This window comes from Chiloscyllium plagiosum, chromosome 17 (genome assembly GCF_004010195.1).
Source record: "Chiloscyllium plagiosum isolate BGI_BamShark_2017 chromosome 17, ASM401019v2, whole genome shotgun sequence".
NCBI classification, from domain to species: domain Eukaryota; kingdom Metazoa; phylum Chordata; class Chondrichthyes; order Orectolobiformes; family Hemiscylliidae; genus Chiloscyllium; species Chiloscyllium plagiosum.
In genome coordinates this window covers 60,326,336-60,343,077 of record NC_057726.1, presented here as the reverse complement: position 1 = coordinate 60,343,077, position 16,742 = coordinate 60,326,336, and the positions used below count along the sequence as shown (strand labels likewise).

General features: G+C 40.3%; 1 protein-coding gene across 8 annotated transcripts in view; it reads right to left on the bottom strand.

Moving 5' to 3' along the window:
• LOC122558548 (cyclic nucleotide-gated cation channel beta-3-like) overlaps positions 1 to 16,742 on the bottom strand; it is a 201,530-nt gene that overhangs the window by 131,052 nt on the left and 53,736 nt on the right. For 7 of the 8 annotated variants that reach the window (XM_043707256.1, XM_043707264.1, XM_043707262.1 and 4 more), the window contains exons 15-16: positions 14,174 to 14,249; positions 12,824 to 12,860 (exon numbers count right to left, since the gene is read on the bottom strand). In XM_043707256.1, the coding sequence (XP_043563191.1) occupies positions 12,824 to 12,860; positions 14,174 to 14,249 (113 nt within the window). The remainder of the gene's footprint in view (positions 1 to 12,823; positions 12,861 to 14,173; positions 14,250 to 16,742) is intronic. The other variant, XM_043707258.1, reaches the window with a different exon arrangement.

The following is a 16,742-nucleotide window of genomic DNA, read 5'->3' as shown; positions in this document are numbered from 1 at the left end:
TTCACCTATCCCACTGTCATTTGCCTGGAGAAATTAATGCATTCTTTCCAAATACTGGACCCAGTCTTTGACGGCAGGATTGAATGAATCAAGCTTCCCAAATAACAGCATGATGATGCCAGAAATGCTTAATCCAACTCAAAGACAACTGTTGCAAGCGAATTTCTTTTCTCCTTCACCACTGAAATGACTCCACAGAGGCAGGTATGCCATCATCAAGTCACTCTTTATTCTCACATGGAGAGTCCTTGGCACTGATCCGGCTCCCTCAGGGCCAGCTCTCAGAGTGTACAGGATGTCTGACACTCCTGTTTTTATCTGTCAGCCAGGACACCCTGATGGAACCAATTTAACAGCCCCAATCAGGGAACTCATATTCTCTGATACCCACCTGGTTGACTTCTAACAATCATGACACCACCCAAGAGTCCCTTGGAGCAATCTGCTCGAGTTTTCTCTCACAATCACAATCTTGTGAAAGTGCAGTTGTGCACATGTTTGACAGAATGTTAATATGATCAATCTTTTCTCAAAAATTAGACAGTGAATTTCCATTGGAGTTTGTCCACTTGTGTGTCAGACTCAAGGCAGAGACTATAAGATGTAGGAGCAGAAGTGGGTCAGTTGGTCCATCAAGTTGGTTCCATCATTTGATGAGATGATGGTTGATCTTATGATCTTCCACTTTCCAGCTCTAATCCCTTAACCTTTGACTCTCTTACTGATGAAACAGCTATCTCAACCTTGAGTAGACTTAATGACCCAGCCTCAGCAGCCCACTACAGTAATGAACTCTAGATTCACTACTCTCTAACAGAAGAAATTCCTCCCCATCCCTTTCCAAGTTGGCTGATCCCTTACATTGAGATTATGCCCTTTGGGCCTAGGCTTTCCCATAAAGGGAAACAACATCACAGCATCTAACCTGACAAGCTCCCTAAGAATCTTATATGTATCAATAAGGTCTCCTCTCATTCTTCTAAATTGGAATGAGTACAAGCCCACCTGATGTAACCATTCCTCATAAGAAAATCCCTCCACACCTGGAGGGTACCAAATGAACCTTACCTGGTCTGTCTCCAGTGCTAATATATATTTTCTTAAATAAGGGGACTAAAACTATTCACAATATTGTAGGTGTGGTCTTACTAGCAACGTATATTGTTTTAACAAGGCTCCCCTATATTTATACTCCGTTCCTTTTGAAATAAAGACCAATAGTCCACCTACTTTCCCTATTACCTGCTGAACCTGGATATAAGGCTTTTGCATTTCATGCACGAGTACAGCCAACTCCCTCAGTGCTGCAGCTTTCTGCAATCTCTCTCCATTTAATTAGTATTCAGCTCTTCTTTTCCCAACAAAGTGCATAACCTCATATTCTCCCACATTATATTCTATCTGCCAGGTCTTTGCCTTCCTATCTGCAGCCCCGCTTTCACCCACCCTCAGTACTGAAGAAGGGTTACCCCTGAAATGTTGACTTCTCCACCTCCTGATGCTGCCTGGCTTGCTGTGTTCTTCCAGCCTCCTGCTTGTCTACTTTGGATTCCAGCGCCTGCAGTTTTCTTTTTGTCTCTTACTTAATCTGTTTATAACCCTCTGTGGACTCTTTGTGTCATCCTCATTAGTTAAATTCTCACTGATTTGGGCTGTTTCCAACTTGGTGATAGTACATTCACTTCCCTCCTATGTTCTAATGTTTCTATGAAGACATGCTAATTCTGCTTGATTATTTTATGTATTCTGCTTTTAAATCCTTGATAATCAATTGTAACATTTTTTCAAATATAGATATTAAGCAATATCTAGTAAGCTATATTAGGGTCATAGAGTCATAGAGATGTACTGCATAGTCCAACCTGTCCATGCCGACCAGATATCCCAACCCAATCTAGTCCTGCCTGCCAGCACCCGGCCCATATCCCTCCAAACCCTTCCTATTCATATACCCATCCAAATGCCTCTTAAATACCGCAATTGTACCAGCCTCCACCACGTCCTCTGGCATCTCATTCCATACACATACCACCCTCTGCGTGAAAACGTTGCCCCTTAGGTCTCTTTTATATCTTTCCCCTCTCACCCTAAACCTATGCCCACTAGTTCTGGACTCCCCAACCCCAGAGAAAAGACTTTGTCTATTTATCCTATCCATGCCCCTTATAATTTTGTAACCCTATATAAGCTCACCTCTCAGCCTCCGACACTCCAGGGAAAACAGCCCCAGCCTGTTCAGCCTCTTCCTGTAGCTCAAATTCTCTAACCCTGGCAACATCCTTGTAAATCTTTTCTGAACCCTTTCAAGTTTCACAACATCTTTCCGATAGGAAGGAGATCAGAATTGCAAGCAATATTCCAACAGTGGCCTAACCAATGTCCTGTACAGCTGCAACATGACCTCCCAACTCCTGTACTCAATACTCTGACCAATAAAGGAAAGCATACCAAACGCCTTCTTCACTATCCTATCTACCTGTTTTGGTGTCATCTGCAAACTTACTAACTGTACCTCTTATGCTCATATCCAAATCATTTATGTAAATGACAAAAACTAGAGGACCCAGCACCGATCCTTGTGGCACTCCACTGGTCATAGGCCTCCAGTCTGAAAAACAACCCTCCTCCACCACCCTCTGTCTTCTACCTTTCAGCCAGTTCTATATCCAAATGGCTAGTTCTCCCCGTATTCCATGAGTTTGATCTCTAGTTACGTGTTTTTATTATCTCCCTCTCTTTTTGAATATAAGTGTTACTTTGGTAGTTTTCCAATCCTCTGGGAATTTTCCAGACTCCAGGATTCTTATTAGCTTATTACCTGTGCCTCCAGTATCTCTGTAGTTACTTCCTTTATAATTCTAGGATGCAACTCATCAGGTCCAGGGCATGCATCAACTTTAGGTCCATTAGTTTCCCTGGTATCTTTTCGCTAGTGACACTTATTATATTTATTTCCCACCCCCACTTTAACCCCATGGTTATTTAATATTTCTGGAATGCTATTAGTGGCCTCTACCATGAAGACTCATGCAAAGTAGCTATTCAACTCCTCTGCCAATTCCTGATCCCCCACTAACATTTCCACAACCTCATTCTCTGAGATGTACACTTTAGTCTCTCTTTTTTATATATTAAAAGAAACTCTTGTTGGCTTTATATATTACTTGCTAGTTTACACTCAGAGTTTACTTTCTCCCCCATTTTCTTGAGTCATCTTTTGTTAGAGTCATAGAGTCATAGAGATGTTCAGCATGGAAACAGACCCTTCGGTCCAACTTGTCCATGTCAACCAGATATGCCAACCTAATCTAGTCCCAAGTGCCAGTACTTGGCCCATGTCCCTCTAAACCCTTCCTATTCATATACCCATCCAGATGCCTTTTAAATGTTGCAATTGTATCACTTCCTCTGGCAGCTAATTCGATACACGCACCACCCTCTGCGTGAAAACGTTGCCCCTTAGTTGAAAGGGGCAACTTTTTGAAAGTTTCCCAATCCTCTGGTTTACCACTAATCTTTGTCATATTATGAAATTCCAATAAAATTCAGCATACTGTACATGATATTGAATTAGACAGCCAGTTTGATTGGCAGTCCATCCATCATTTAAGCATTCACCCCCCTCACTGTTATTGCACTGTTTTTACAGTGTGTACCACCTCCAAGCTACATTACCCTCATTCACCATGCCTCTTTTAACAGCACCTTGCGAATCCTTGACCTCTATTGCCTGGAAGAACAAGAGCAGCTGATGCATAGGAACCGCTCCCCTTAACGTCACACATCATCCTGACTAGGAAATATATAGTTCTCTTTCTCTCTCTCTCTCTCTCTCTTCCTCTTTCTCTCTTTCTGTATGTGTATACACCCACACACTATTATGGAGTAACAATCCTAGCGTTTCCTTTCCAATGGCACTATAGGTATATGTACATCCACAGATGGAAATGACTCAAGAAGAAAACCTTTCTCAATTCAGGGTGAGCAATAAATGTTGGCCGTGTCAGTGATGCCCACACTAATAAATTTTTAAAAAGCTATCTCCTATACTGACCATCTGAAAACAAACTGACTGGTAACTTTGTTAGTAATGAGAAGCAGCATCCAATACAGAACAAGGAGTGAATAACTCAGGTGCCAAGTAAGGATGTAACAATCTGCTTAATCTCAGATGAGGAATGGACATTTGAATGTGAAATTTTCTGTCACCCAAGAAATGTCTCCCAGAGAAATCAACACTTTCAATATAGGGACCTGTAAGAGTTATTTTTTAAAAGGTGCACTCCCTCTGCCCTCTTTGCCATATCTGCACCATTGGGTAGAACTCACTCAAAAAGCAGCAGCTTCTGATTGTATGTTCTTGCATTTGCCACAGAAGAAGTAAACTGTTTAAAATTGTATTGCAGCCTTGGGCCATTGATGAATAAATTGACAACAACATGATCCAAGGATAGCTGAGAGTATTTTTTATTTATCATAAGGTGAATTTTGTATCTTAAACTTTCAGATTTTTTTATTGGTCTAAAACTGTAAGCTCAGTTTGTTCATTTCTGTACTTTTGAGCTTTTAATACGCATAGCTGATGTTATATAAAGTTCTGCTTTGCAACTGTGTGCTTTGATTATGTAGAATATTACTATTCACCAGAAGTTAATTTCATTAATTACAGATCTCATTTCATGGAAACATGTTAGCTGAATGGTTTCTACTCTGATTTCTAAGATTGTTGAAGTTGCAATGTCTAAAGGACACCTTTCAGACTGAAGGATTCACACTGTCCAATAGACACTTCCCAACCTGAGATGGTCACACTGTCTAATTGACATGTCCCAACCTGAGAGTGCTACATTTTCTAATCCACAGATGGAAAGGTCTGTGAAGGTCTGAGAAGGTCACATTGTCTGATTAACAGTTCCCAGGTGAGAGGAAACACACTGTCTGACAGATATTCTTAGACTGAGGGAGTGATACTGTCTGATAGACACCTCCCAGATTGTGGGAGACATATTGTCTGACAGATGCCTTTTAGACTGAGGGAGTGATGTGATTAATAAATATCTCTCAGCTTCAAAGTGTCATGCTATCTGATGGATTCCTCTCAGACTGAGAGAATCATATTGTCTGATAAATTCGTTAAATGCTGCTGGAGTTGCACTGTCTGATCGTCACCTCTCAGAATAACAAGATAATTCTTTTCTTATTCATTCATTGGATGTGGGCATCTCTGCCTGGGCAGGCACTTACTCCCAATCCCTAGTTGCCTTTGAGAAGGTGATGGTGAGCTGCCTTATAAACTATTATCTCAGAGTACAATGGGACCTTGATCAGATGGGCTGATGACCAAGGTGTGGCAGAGTGAGTTGAATTTAGATAAATATGAGGTGTTGTATTTTGGTAAGGCAAATAAGGGCAGGACTTATACACTTAATGATGGTGTCCTGGTGAGTTTTGCCCATCAAAGAGACCTTGTAGTACCTTGAGTATAGGAGTTGGGGTGTCATGCTGCATCAGTACAGGACATTGGTTAGACCACTGTTGGAATGCTGAGTACAATTCTGGTATTGCTGCTTTGGAAAGATGTTGTTATATTTAAAAGGGTTCAGAAAGGATTTACAAGGATGTTGCTGGAGTTGGAGGGTTTGAGCTATACGGCGAGGCTCAATATATTCCCTGGAGCGTCGGAGGCTGAGGGATGATCTTATACAGGCTTATAAAATCATGAGGGCCATGGATAGGGTGAATAACCAAGATATTTTTCCCAGGGTAGGGAAACCCAAACCTAAAAGGTGTAGGTTTAAAATAAGAGGGGAAAGATTTAAAGGGACCCAAAGGGCAACTTTTGCACACAGAGGGTGGAGGATGTATGGAATAAGCTGCCAGAGGAAGTGATGGAGGCTGGTACAATTACAACATTTAAAAGGCATCTGAATGGGTATATGAATAGAAAGGATTTAGAGGGATATAAACCAAATACGGGCAAATGGGACTAGATTAATTTGGGATATCTGGCTAGCATGGATGAGTTGGGCCAAAGGGTCTGTTTCTGTCCTGTACAACTCTATGACTATTACAATCCACTTGCTGTAACAGACAGTTCCAGGATTTTGAAGGAACAGAAATATATTTCCAAATCAGTATAGTGAGTGACTTGGAGGAGATTTGTCGGTGGTGGTGGTCCCATGTATGTGCTATCATTGTCCTCCTAGATGATAGTGGTTATGGGTTTAGAAGGTGCCATCTAAGTAGCCTTGTTAAATTTATGTAGTGCATCTTGTAGAGGTGGTCCTACTGCCCTTGAGAATTGGTGGTGGAGGGATTGAATGTTTGAGGATCTGGTGCTAGTCAAGCAGGCTGCTTTGTCTTGGATGGTGTCAAGCTTCTTAAGTGTTGTTTCAGCTGTACTCAACCAGGCAAATGGGGATTATTCTAACACACTCCTGACCATGTAGAGGGTAGGCAGAATCAGGAGTCAGGAGGTGAGTCACTCACCATAAGATATCCAGCACCTGACTTGCTCTTGCAGCCACACTACTTATATGGCTCCTCCAGTTCAGTTTCTGGTCAATGGTAACTCTAGGATTCTAATAGTAGGGAATTCAGCAATGGTAATGCCATTTAATGTCAAGAATTTATGATTACATACTGTCTTTTCGGAGATGATCATCACTTGGCAGTTTTGTACTATGAATATTATCTGCCACTTGTCAACCAAATCCTTGGTATTGTCCAGGTCTTGCTCCATTTGGACATATCTGATGTGTTGTGAATGGTGCTGAACATTGTGCAATCATCAGCAAACATCCCCACTTCGGACCTTATGAGGAAGGGACAGAAATTGCTGAAGCAGCTGAAGATGGTTGGGCTAAGCTTCTACCATGAGGAACTCCAGCAGACATATTCCGGTGCTGAGATGAGACCATGGTGTACTCCTCCTGCTCTACGTGTGAAGTTGGGCACAGTTCCAATTCTCAAGACCAGAACATGGGTAGGAACTGGCTATGATAAATTGGGGAACATTACTTAAGGTATGACAATGGATAGACATTGGCAAACAAAGAGGTCACGAATGCAATGCAACAATTTTTAATTCCTGTCCAGCATAAGAACAAAATGGGAAAGATGTCCTGACCATAGTTGACAAGAAAAATTAAAAATATTATGAGATCCAAGAAAGGAGTATATAAGCAGGCCAAAAACAGCAGTAAGAGGGCTTGAAGATTTACATTCTGGAGTAGTTAAAAAAGTGACCCTATAAATACTGGATGTATCTTTCAAAATTCTATTGTTTCAGGAAGTTTCTCTGAATTTGAGGGTAGCTATTGCAACCCCACTTTTAAAAAATGAGGTATGGGAGAAAATAGGGAGTTATCGTCTGGTTAGCTTGACGTCAATGGTGGAGAAAATGTTTGAGTTCATTCTAAAAAAACTAATAGCAGAGTACTTGGAAAGAAAGTGTCAGGGTTGGACAGCATGGATTTATAAAAGGGAAACCATGCATGACAAATCTACTGGAATTTCTCAAGGACGTAACTGGGAGAGTTGATAAGGGGAATCCAGTGCTTATGGTTTACTTGGGACTATCAGAAGGCTTTTGATTAGGTCTCATTTAAAAGATTAACATTAGCATTAGATTTGGGGTTGTGTACTGATGTGGATAAAGAACAGGTTGGCTGACAGGAAACAAAGAGTCAGAATAAATGGTAGCCAGTGACTCATGAGGTACTATAGGGTTCTGTGCATGGACCCCAGCTATTCAGAACTGCGAATAGTGATTTAGATGGGAGATACCAAATATAATATCTCTAATATAATAAAACAAAGAAGTTTTCCAATTCTGAAGAAGAATTGGACTTGAAACATCAACTCTGCTTTCTCTCCACAGATGCGACAGACCTCCTGAGTTTCTCCAGCAATGTCTATTTTTGTGTCATATTTTCAAGTTTCATATGACAGAAAACTGGGTGGGAGGATGTTGAGATGTTTCAGTGTGATTTGGACAAGTTTAAATGAGTGGGCAAATGCATGGCAGATAAAGTATAATGTGGATTAATATGTGGTCATCTACTTTGGTAGCAAAGCTAGGAAGGCAGATTATTATCTGAATAGCAATAGATTGGGAAAGGGAGGCTTTGTGCCTGGTATGACTACAATCAGTAAAGAGTTTTCCCTCTGTTTGCATTGGCTTTAATTGAGTCAGTCATTCTATCAGGAGGAGAAAGTGAGGTCTGCAGATGCTGGAGATCAGAGCTGGAAATGTGTTGCTGGAAAAGCGCAGCAGGTCAGGCAGCATCCAGGGAAACGTCGATTCTCCTGTTCCCTGGATGCTGCCTGACCTGCTGCGCTTTTCCAGCAACACATTTCCAGCTCAGTCATTCTATCAGACATCTCTCAGACTGAAGTTCATCATATTACATCGATTCCTCTTAGCATGAGGTAATCACAACAGACAAGTAGCACAGACTGAGGGAGGACATAGATTGACAAACAGGTGCATTTTACATAGGGGGAGAAGGAAATGAACAATTACATAGCAATTCTTCACAGCGAAGGAATGCAGAATGTAAAAGACATGTAATAAGTTTCAATAGCCAACTGCAAGTGAATCCTACAAGTAGATTTTACACTCAAGTGGAATGATTTATTTATATTTGGGTTTGGTTATTTTTTCAGTAAAACTCAGAAAAACATTTACAGACATTGATTTCAAAAAAACATATGTAACCAAGTTTGTGCATGTATGGTTACGAGATGTTGCTGCTGAGGATCTGCCCTCCACTGCTTCATGCAACTCTTAGTATACAGCCTCTCTGACTCACAGATTAAGTGAGTAACTGTCCTACAATAAGTATGTTATCTCAGATTAATCTGTGTTTTCTGTCCCCGCTGATAAAAATTAGAATAATTATAGGCAGGACCCGCACTCTATATATTGACATTTTTCCATAGTCTTCATTTTCCATTTGTTTCAGAGACCAGAACCGGCTTCCCTCCTGAAACAAAGGAGAAGAAGACATGGATTAGGCAAAACAATCATGTGCTGCTTCTGGAGCTAATTTATTTCCTATACTTTATATCCTTGCCTCCAAGATGCTCCTTAATCATTCTCTGATCCTATCAACCAAATATTAAGTACTCCATTTCTAAGTAGAATACTAAATATTCACTACAGTTGGAAAGATTTCAATTTGAGAAAAGTGCACAATTATTCAAATTTTCTTTAAAATTCAGAAACAACTACTTCTAGGTGGCCAGTGAAACAATCTGGGTACAGAATAAAAGTCCTCTACTGTATGTCTTTCAGCACTTCCCATTGTTAGGTGCAGAGTGAATTGCCTTCATTGATGGCCCATCAACCCAAGTCACATTCAAGAACAGTTATCATTATCCAATCTTTCAACCACAACCCTAACATCAATGTGAGTTTTTCCACTTTCCAGAGTAGCCATATTTCTGATTCATTTGAATGTGACAAAAACTATCATTTGTTTCATGCTGGGGAGATTCCAAGATGGCGCCGGAGCACAGCAATTCCTTGCAAGCTGTCTACAGCAGATCTTATTCTTACATATGTTATAATTGTTCTGCTGTTTTAAAATTCAATTCTAAGTCTGTCAAAATTACATCTCACTCTGCACCTTCTTGGCAGCTGTAACACTGTATCCTGTGCTCTGTTCTGTTATCCTGATGCACTTATATGCTATGAATTTCCTGTAAAGCATGAAAGTCAACACTTTTCAATGTACCTCTTTGCACTTGACAGGAATAAATCAAATCAAACATATCTACTAGGAAATAGATTAAGATTGGCACAAGCTCATTTCATGTTAAAACTTTGAAACTTCAAGTTGAAGTCAGCAGAAAAAAGGAAATATGTACAACTTTAGAGATGGAAAGGCAGCAAACACTCACTGAAGCAATTCAAGGCTGTCAAAGTGTGGAACCTTTAGTTACAACGTAAAATTAACATAGATCTAGGCACAAGTTTCAGAAAATTAAAGTTAAAAATCACACAACACCAGGTTATAGTCCAACAGGTTTAATTGGAAGCACACTAGCTTTGGACCTGTTGGACTATAACCTGGTGTCGTGTGATTTTTAACTTTGTACACCCCAGTCCAACACCGGCATCTCCAAATCAGAAAATTAAAGACTTCAATGTCCTTGCACTCTTTTGAGGCAATGTCATCTCTGCTTATCCAATTTTCTAGGTATCAATAATCTCCAGAAACTATGTCTATACATTGTGCATATGTACGTGCTGAATAGCTTGTCATTAAGAATTAATATTTAAGATCCTGATACTCCCAAATCTTTGGAATCCTAAGCCAAGTTTTTAGGTCTAGCTCAGCATTGTATCATTCAAATATTCTACATCTAGGTTTATTGGGTGTCATGGTGTGTATTGAATGGAAAATAAATCAGGCTATGAAGACAGAGTCAACACAAAACTTAGTGAACCAGTGTAGTATATTATCATGTGAAGTGTGTACCACCTAGTGGCATGACTGGATTACAACACTTTGAGTAAACTTTCTCTGAGAGAAGAAACCACCTGATCACAACCACCTGATGAAGGAGCAGCCCTCCAAAAGCTCGTGCTCCCAAATACACCTGTTGGGCTGTAACCTGGTGTTGTGTGATTTTTTTAAACTTTGTACACCCCAGTCCAACACCACACCTCCAAATCATCTCTGGGAGAAGGTTAATTTCCCAATCAGCATTGTTATGTCATATTTTGTGGGGTGAATTTGTACTTTCAGGGTTACATTGTACTTTGCTCAAAAACTGCATGCATTCATGTAAAACTCTGAGCTCAAAAACTGCATAAATTCATGTAAAACTCCGTTATCTCACTTTTTAGATTAGAATCAATCTAAACATCATGGCATAGATAGCGAACACAGGGGGCTAACACCTTCAACATATTGTCTAGCTATCACCCATTGTTAACAGCTAACCTGAGAATGCAACTTTTAAGAAAAGGTTATGTGATTTATGCATGAAAGAACTGAAACTTTCATGGTATTCAAACAGATGAAAGACTTAACAATCAATTTTTCAATGTATAATTTCAGTTAGATCACACTGTAAATTTTTGCGATAAATTCTGTGTGTTAGGATTGAGCCCTCCATTATCACCTGATGAAGGAGCGTCGTTCCGAAAGCTAGTGTGCTTCCAATTAAACCTGTTGGACTACAACCTGGTGTTGTGTGATTTTTAGCTATGTAATTGAATTGTTTAATAAACGACTGTGTTCAGATATGTTGTTTGCATGTCCTTTGACTTCACTGAGAGTCACTTTCAGGTGTTCTATTTGAATAAGGACCAAACCAAAGATTTTCTAATGCTAGGGAATTGTGTGACATAATGGGTTGAAACAGTAATCTTTTGTCCCCAGAACTTGATTTGAATCCAGTCCACCTAATGAAAAAAAGTTGTCACTCCTTCTCTGCTCTGTATCCAATTTGAAATGAGCTGAATTGGCTCCTTTTAGATGTTGGCTTCCAGATTAGAACCAACCAAATTTGTTATTGCATTAACACTCACATTTAGCATAACAAGATCAGCTGTTGTGGGACAGAAATATGTAATGTCATACTAGTGCAATATCAAGCATCCTTCTGGGGCAGAGTGCTTTTCTCTATGCCTGATCCAGGGTGTCTTGCCAGTAACACTAATTTTTAAATTGTTTTGAAAATAAAGAAAAAATTCTATGGCAAAAGTACTTGGAATACAATACTCAAAATCATTCTTTACAAGTACACAAGTAACTTATATTAATAATAAATTTATATGTTATAACATTGCATCATAAAGAATGTAAAGCCTATTCACATGCACAGTTGAAATAGTAATGGATATGGTTACATTCACTCTTTTGTGTCAGGATCTTGTTCCGTTACATGGCTATGGAAACGCACACCTTAATCGGTTACGTTCAAACTCCCCTCTTTTAACATGATAACATTGAATGGATAGACTCATTTGTGATCCCTCAATTCTAGTTTCTTAACTCTACTACAAGATGATTGGCTAGTTCTAATAAATGACTGAAGTTGTTCTTGTGAATGTAACTAAGTTAGTCTCCAACTCTTTCTCATGGCCAATAAAATGCTGGCCTTATCAGCAATACCAATGTTCCATGAATGCAGGTTTAAAAATTATACTATTTAGTATTTGTGTTGGTTTTTCTGTTGAAGAAGATAGTGAAGAATCTCTTAATTGACCTTGTCTTTTTCACTGAAAGAAATGTCCTACATTTCCACACACTCCTCCCCACCTTGATTCACCTCCCTGGAGTCTTTTGACACAATGGATAGTGTCCCTATCTCTTTTACAGAAGTTCCGGCTTCAAGTCCCACTTTCGGGTCTTGCTGGCCATGGAAGGTGTGATCATAATGGAACCTGCAAAACTCTCCAATATGCAATGGCAGGGGCTAATAACAGGAGAGTCTCCTCATTATCCCAGTCAGCCAGAAAGTAACCTCCCTACTTTAAAAGACCCTGGACTGCATTTATGGCAAGTGTCTTCTCTGTTTTAAGAGGCTAACAAAAGAGAAATTCATCCCTCCCTAGTCATCTCCTAAATCTCAAAGACCTGCATGTCAGTGACCTTTTCCATAGTTCATGTTCTTACTACTGTCCTGTAGCTCAACCATCCTCTCTATGCCTTGGCAGAATTCCACAGCTCAGCAACTTTCTGCCCTCTGGATAAATGTCGACTTACCTGAGATCTGCTCTATGTTTTGCACTTTTTTTTCTGAAATTGTTTTTAGCACTCATAAATCAACAAAAATAGGATTCAGAGAACATTGTACTCACTTTCCTCTGCATGGCATGCAGTTATAGTCCTGTCATCCTGGAAAACAGAGGGATGAGAAACACACTTCAGAGAAATGTTACAGCCGTGAACTTCAAGTCATCTGTTCATTGATGGATTTGACTTTAACCACCAGTGAGTTTAGGAACCAAGGTCAAGAAGGTTAGAAAGCCAAGATCGAAATGCACTTGCTGGTTTAAGTTTAAGGGCTAAGATATTTTATCTCCTAGACCTCACTTCAGTGTTGTTGGTCAGTTGCCCATTTGAAAAGGTGAAACCAGCAGCTGACCAGCTGATAGGAGTGAAGGCTCAGGGTCATAGGGAAGAAGTTTCAGCACAAATGTGCAGAAGGGGTAGAAAAGAGGCTTTCAGGGTAGAAAGGGCTACAACTTACTTTGTGTGACACAAAATAGCATTCTGTTCATTCCTGTTTGCCACAATGGAAAGTTTATGACCATATTCAGCTGGTGGAGGGGTGTTTCTTTCCCTTATGGTATTAAACTTCAGGAGGGGTGCTACGACAGCAGCCATCCAGGGAAGTGATGGACATCCCACCATGATTCTGACTTGTGCCTTGATGATGGAACAGAGATCTTAATGAGCCTGGGGAGGTTAGTTACTTCCTGCTGAATGCTTCACTGCCCTTGGTTAAAATCCTGCAGCTCCGTCCCTAATAGCACTGGGGATCTACTTACACCAAATGAACTTCACCAGTTCAAGAAGACAGCTCACTGCCACTTCTCAATGGCAAAAGGATGAGAAATAAATGAAGGCTCATCCCCTGAATGAACAAAGAAAAACATTCCCAGCTTCTAACCTGTTCTAGTAGCCATGATGTTTACATGATTGTTCCAGTTAGGTTTTTGGTCATGTTGACTGTGAGGACAGTGAGACATTGGGCATAAGTTGGTGTCCTGAGGAACTCTTTCAGCGAAAATGGCTGGCCTCCAGCAACTATTTCTATTTTCCTTTGCGCAAGGCATGTGTCCAACAAGTGAAGAATTTCTTCCGATCTAGTTTTACTAGCTTAATTGGGCCATTCAGTTGAAACTTGCCTTGATAAATAGGGCAAGATTCATACTCTCATATCACCTCTCAAATTCAGCTATGAAAACAGAAATTGATGGAAAAGCTCAGCAAGTCTGGCAGTGGCTGTGGAGAGAAATGAGATTTACGTTTCAGGGTCCAGTGACCCTTTTCAAGTATTGTCTGAATCAAGGCTGTAATAAGGAGTAGGGCTTATATTTGCCAAATCATCAACTATTTGCTGACCAGGTCTACTGTTGAGATCTCTGTTTTCTGACATAGCATCCAGGCACTCTTCATAATCAATGTCTTCATTTAGAACATACCTCCTTTGTTAATTGGGATTTGATGACTGGCTGTGGCACAACATTCCCAAGACCTTTTGCTAGCCAACTGAAGACACTGAAAAGCAAAATAATAAATTAAGTTAGAAATTTAGCAACTGTTTGATCCCATAATAGTCCTAAAAAATATATTCATGAATTGATATGGATATTGTTCCCATAGATCTTCCCATGCTCTCCAGTGCGTCAACAGAGTATTTAATTGTGACTTCATTAGCCAATAACATTTCAGATTCTACAATTTTTCCTTGCTCTGGAGAGGTGTATTATTCAAGAACCCATTACTATAAACCAGCAGCTTTCTAATAATTTTGTTCAAATGCCAGCCCTTCACAGATGAACCTTGATAACGAGGCTTGGAAATTCCTTCTGAATTCCTTAGCACTGGCTGGTGTCTGACAGACCTTGGAAAAAAAGTAGCAGGTTTCTAAAGATGCCAGAAGTTTCCATTGGGAATTTTACTTTACAAAGTTAATGAGATCAAGTGGTAAAGCTGGAGTTTGCATTGGAATTTAAAAATTACTTAGCCCTGCCATATCATTCTCCTGCTCCTTGGATGCTGCCTGACCTGCTGCGCTTTTCCAGCAACACATTTTTCAGCTTCCAGCAACACATTTTTCAGCTCTGATCTCCAGCATCTGCAGTCCTCACTTTCTCCTCCCTGCCATATCAATAACAATGGAAGTTGATACATTGTCAGGGATTACATATTTTTACTTTTTGGACTATAAACTGAAATGCAAGTTGAACTACTATGTAGCTGAAATAACAGGAGAGTTTGAAAAATAAAATGGGACACATTTTTAGCTGTTGCTTTTTTAAGAAGTCAGATTTGTGACTTTGCGACGAAATGGCATGAAGAGTTTTTGAATTAAGGAAAGATTGTCTGATGACAACCCTTTGATTAGTTGAGCTGTATTTTATTACATAGCTGGAAGTGTAGGTCAGTCAGTGTCATCCAGAACTGGCAAACTGAATACATCCTTGTCTCTCCCCATGTCCCATGTCTCTCTCTCCCTCTTTCTCTCTCTCTCTCCATGGTGAAAACAAAGAAAAATCACAGAAGCTTAATTCTGATGAGAAAAAAAAAACACTCATTCCATTGGATCGATTGTCGAAGTGAGGAATGACCATTGCTTTACAGGCATGCTTTAAGCATGCTTTAAGCGCTATCATAACTAAAATCAAAAGGAATTGTGAAAGACAATTTAACCCACTTTTGTGATCTGACTTTTGATCTTCAGAGTTTTGTTTCCTATCTATATATTTTTTCCATCCATAATATCACTACTAAGCTGTTCACTTTCTGTCTGTATTAATTATGCATGAATATGCCTGTTTGTGGGATTTTTAAAAGGACTTCAGTAAGGCGTTCGATAAGGTTCCCCATAGTTAGCAAGGTTAGATCTCATGGAATACAGGGAGGTTTAGCCAATTGGATACAGAACCGGCTCAAAGGTAGAAGACAGAGGGTGGTGGTGGAGGGTTGTTTTTCAGACTGGAGGCCTGTGATCAGTGGAGTGCCACAAGGATTGGTGCTGGGTCCTCTACTTTTCATCATTTATATAAATGATTTGGATGTGAGCATAAGAGGTATAGTTAGTAAGTTTGCAGATGACACCAAAATTGGAGGTGTAAGTGGACAGTGAAGAAGGTTACCTCAGATTAGAGTACAGGAGTTGGGAGGTCATGTTGCGGCTGTACAGGACATTGGTTAGGCCACTGTTGGAATATTGCGTGCAATTCTGGTCTCCTTCCTATCGGAAAGATGTTGTGAAACTTGAAAGGGTTCAGAAAAGATTTACAAGGATGTTGTCAGGGTTGGAGGATTTGAGCTATAGAGAGAGGCTGAACAGGCTGAGGCTGCTTTCCCTGGAGCACGGAGGCCTTATAGAGGTTTAAAAAATTATGAGGGGCATGGATAGGATAAATAGACAGAGTCTTTTCCCTGGGGTGGGGGAGTCCAGAGTTAGAGGGCATAGGTTTAGGGTGAGAGGGGAAAAATTATAAAAGAGACCTAAGAGGCAACTGTTTCACGCAGAGGGTGGTACGTGTATGGAATGAGCTGCCAGAGGAAGTTGTGGAGGTTGGTACAATTGCAACATTTAAAAGGCATCTCAATGGGTATATGAATAGGAGGGGTTTGGAGGGATATGGGCCGGGTACTGGCAGGTGGGACTAGATTGGGTTGGGATATCTGGTCGGCCTGGACAAGTTGGACCGAAGGGTCTGTTTCTGTGCTGCAAAATCTCTATGGCTCTATATTGTTTACATTGCATTGTAGTAGATTAGGAATCCACTCTTTCCTCCACCATTTGGATTTGGATTTATCATGAGGTACAGGCAGTGAATCAGCATGATCTCCCAAAGATAAGATCAGTTGCTTTTAAAAACCAGAAGCCCTGATTAACCCTCCCCTATTTCCCACTAATAATTGCCAATCACAGGCCAGGCAGAGAGGCCCTGAAGGTACACATGTGGCAGCGTATACACACATTCATTATGTCCTCACCCAGAGGGCTAAATGAAAGTTGCAGCTGAGTGGCAATAC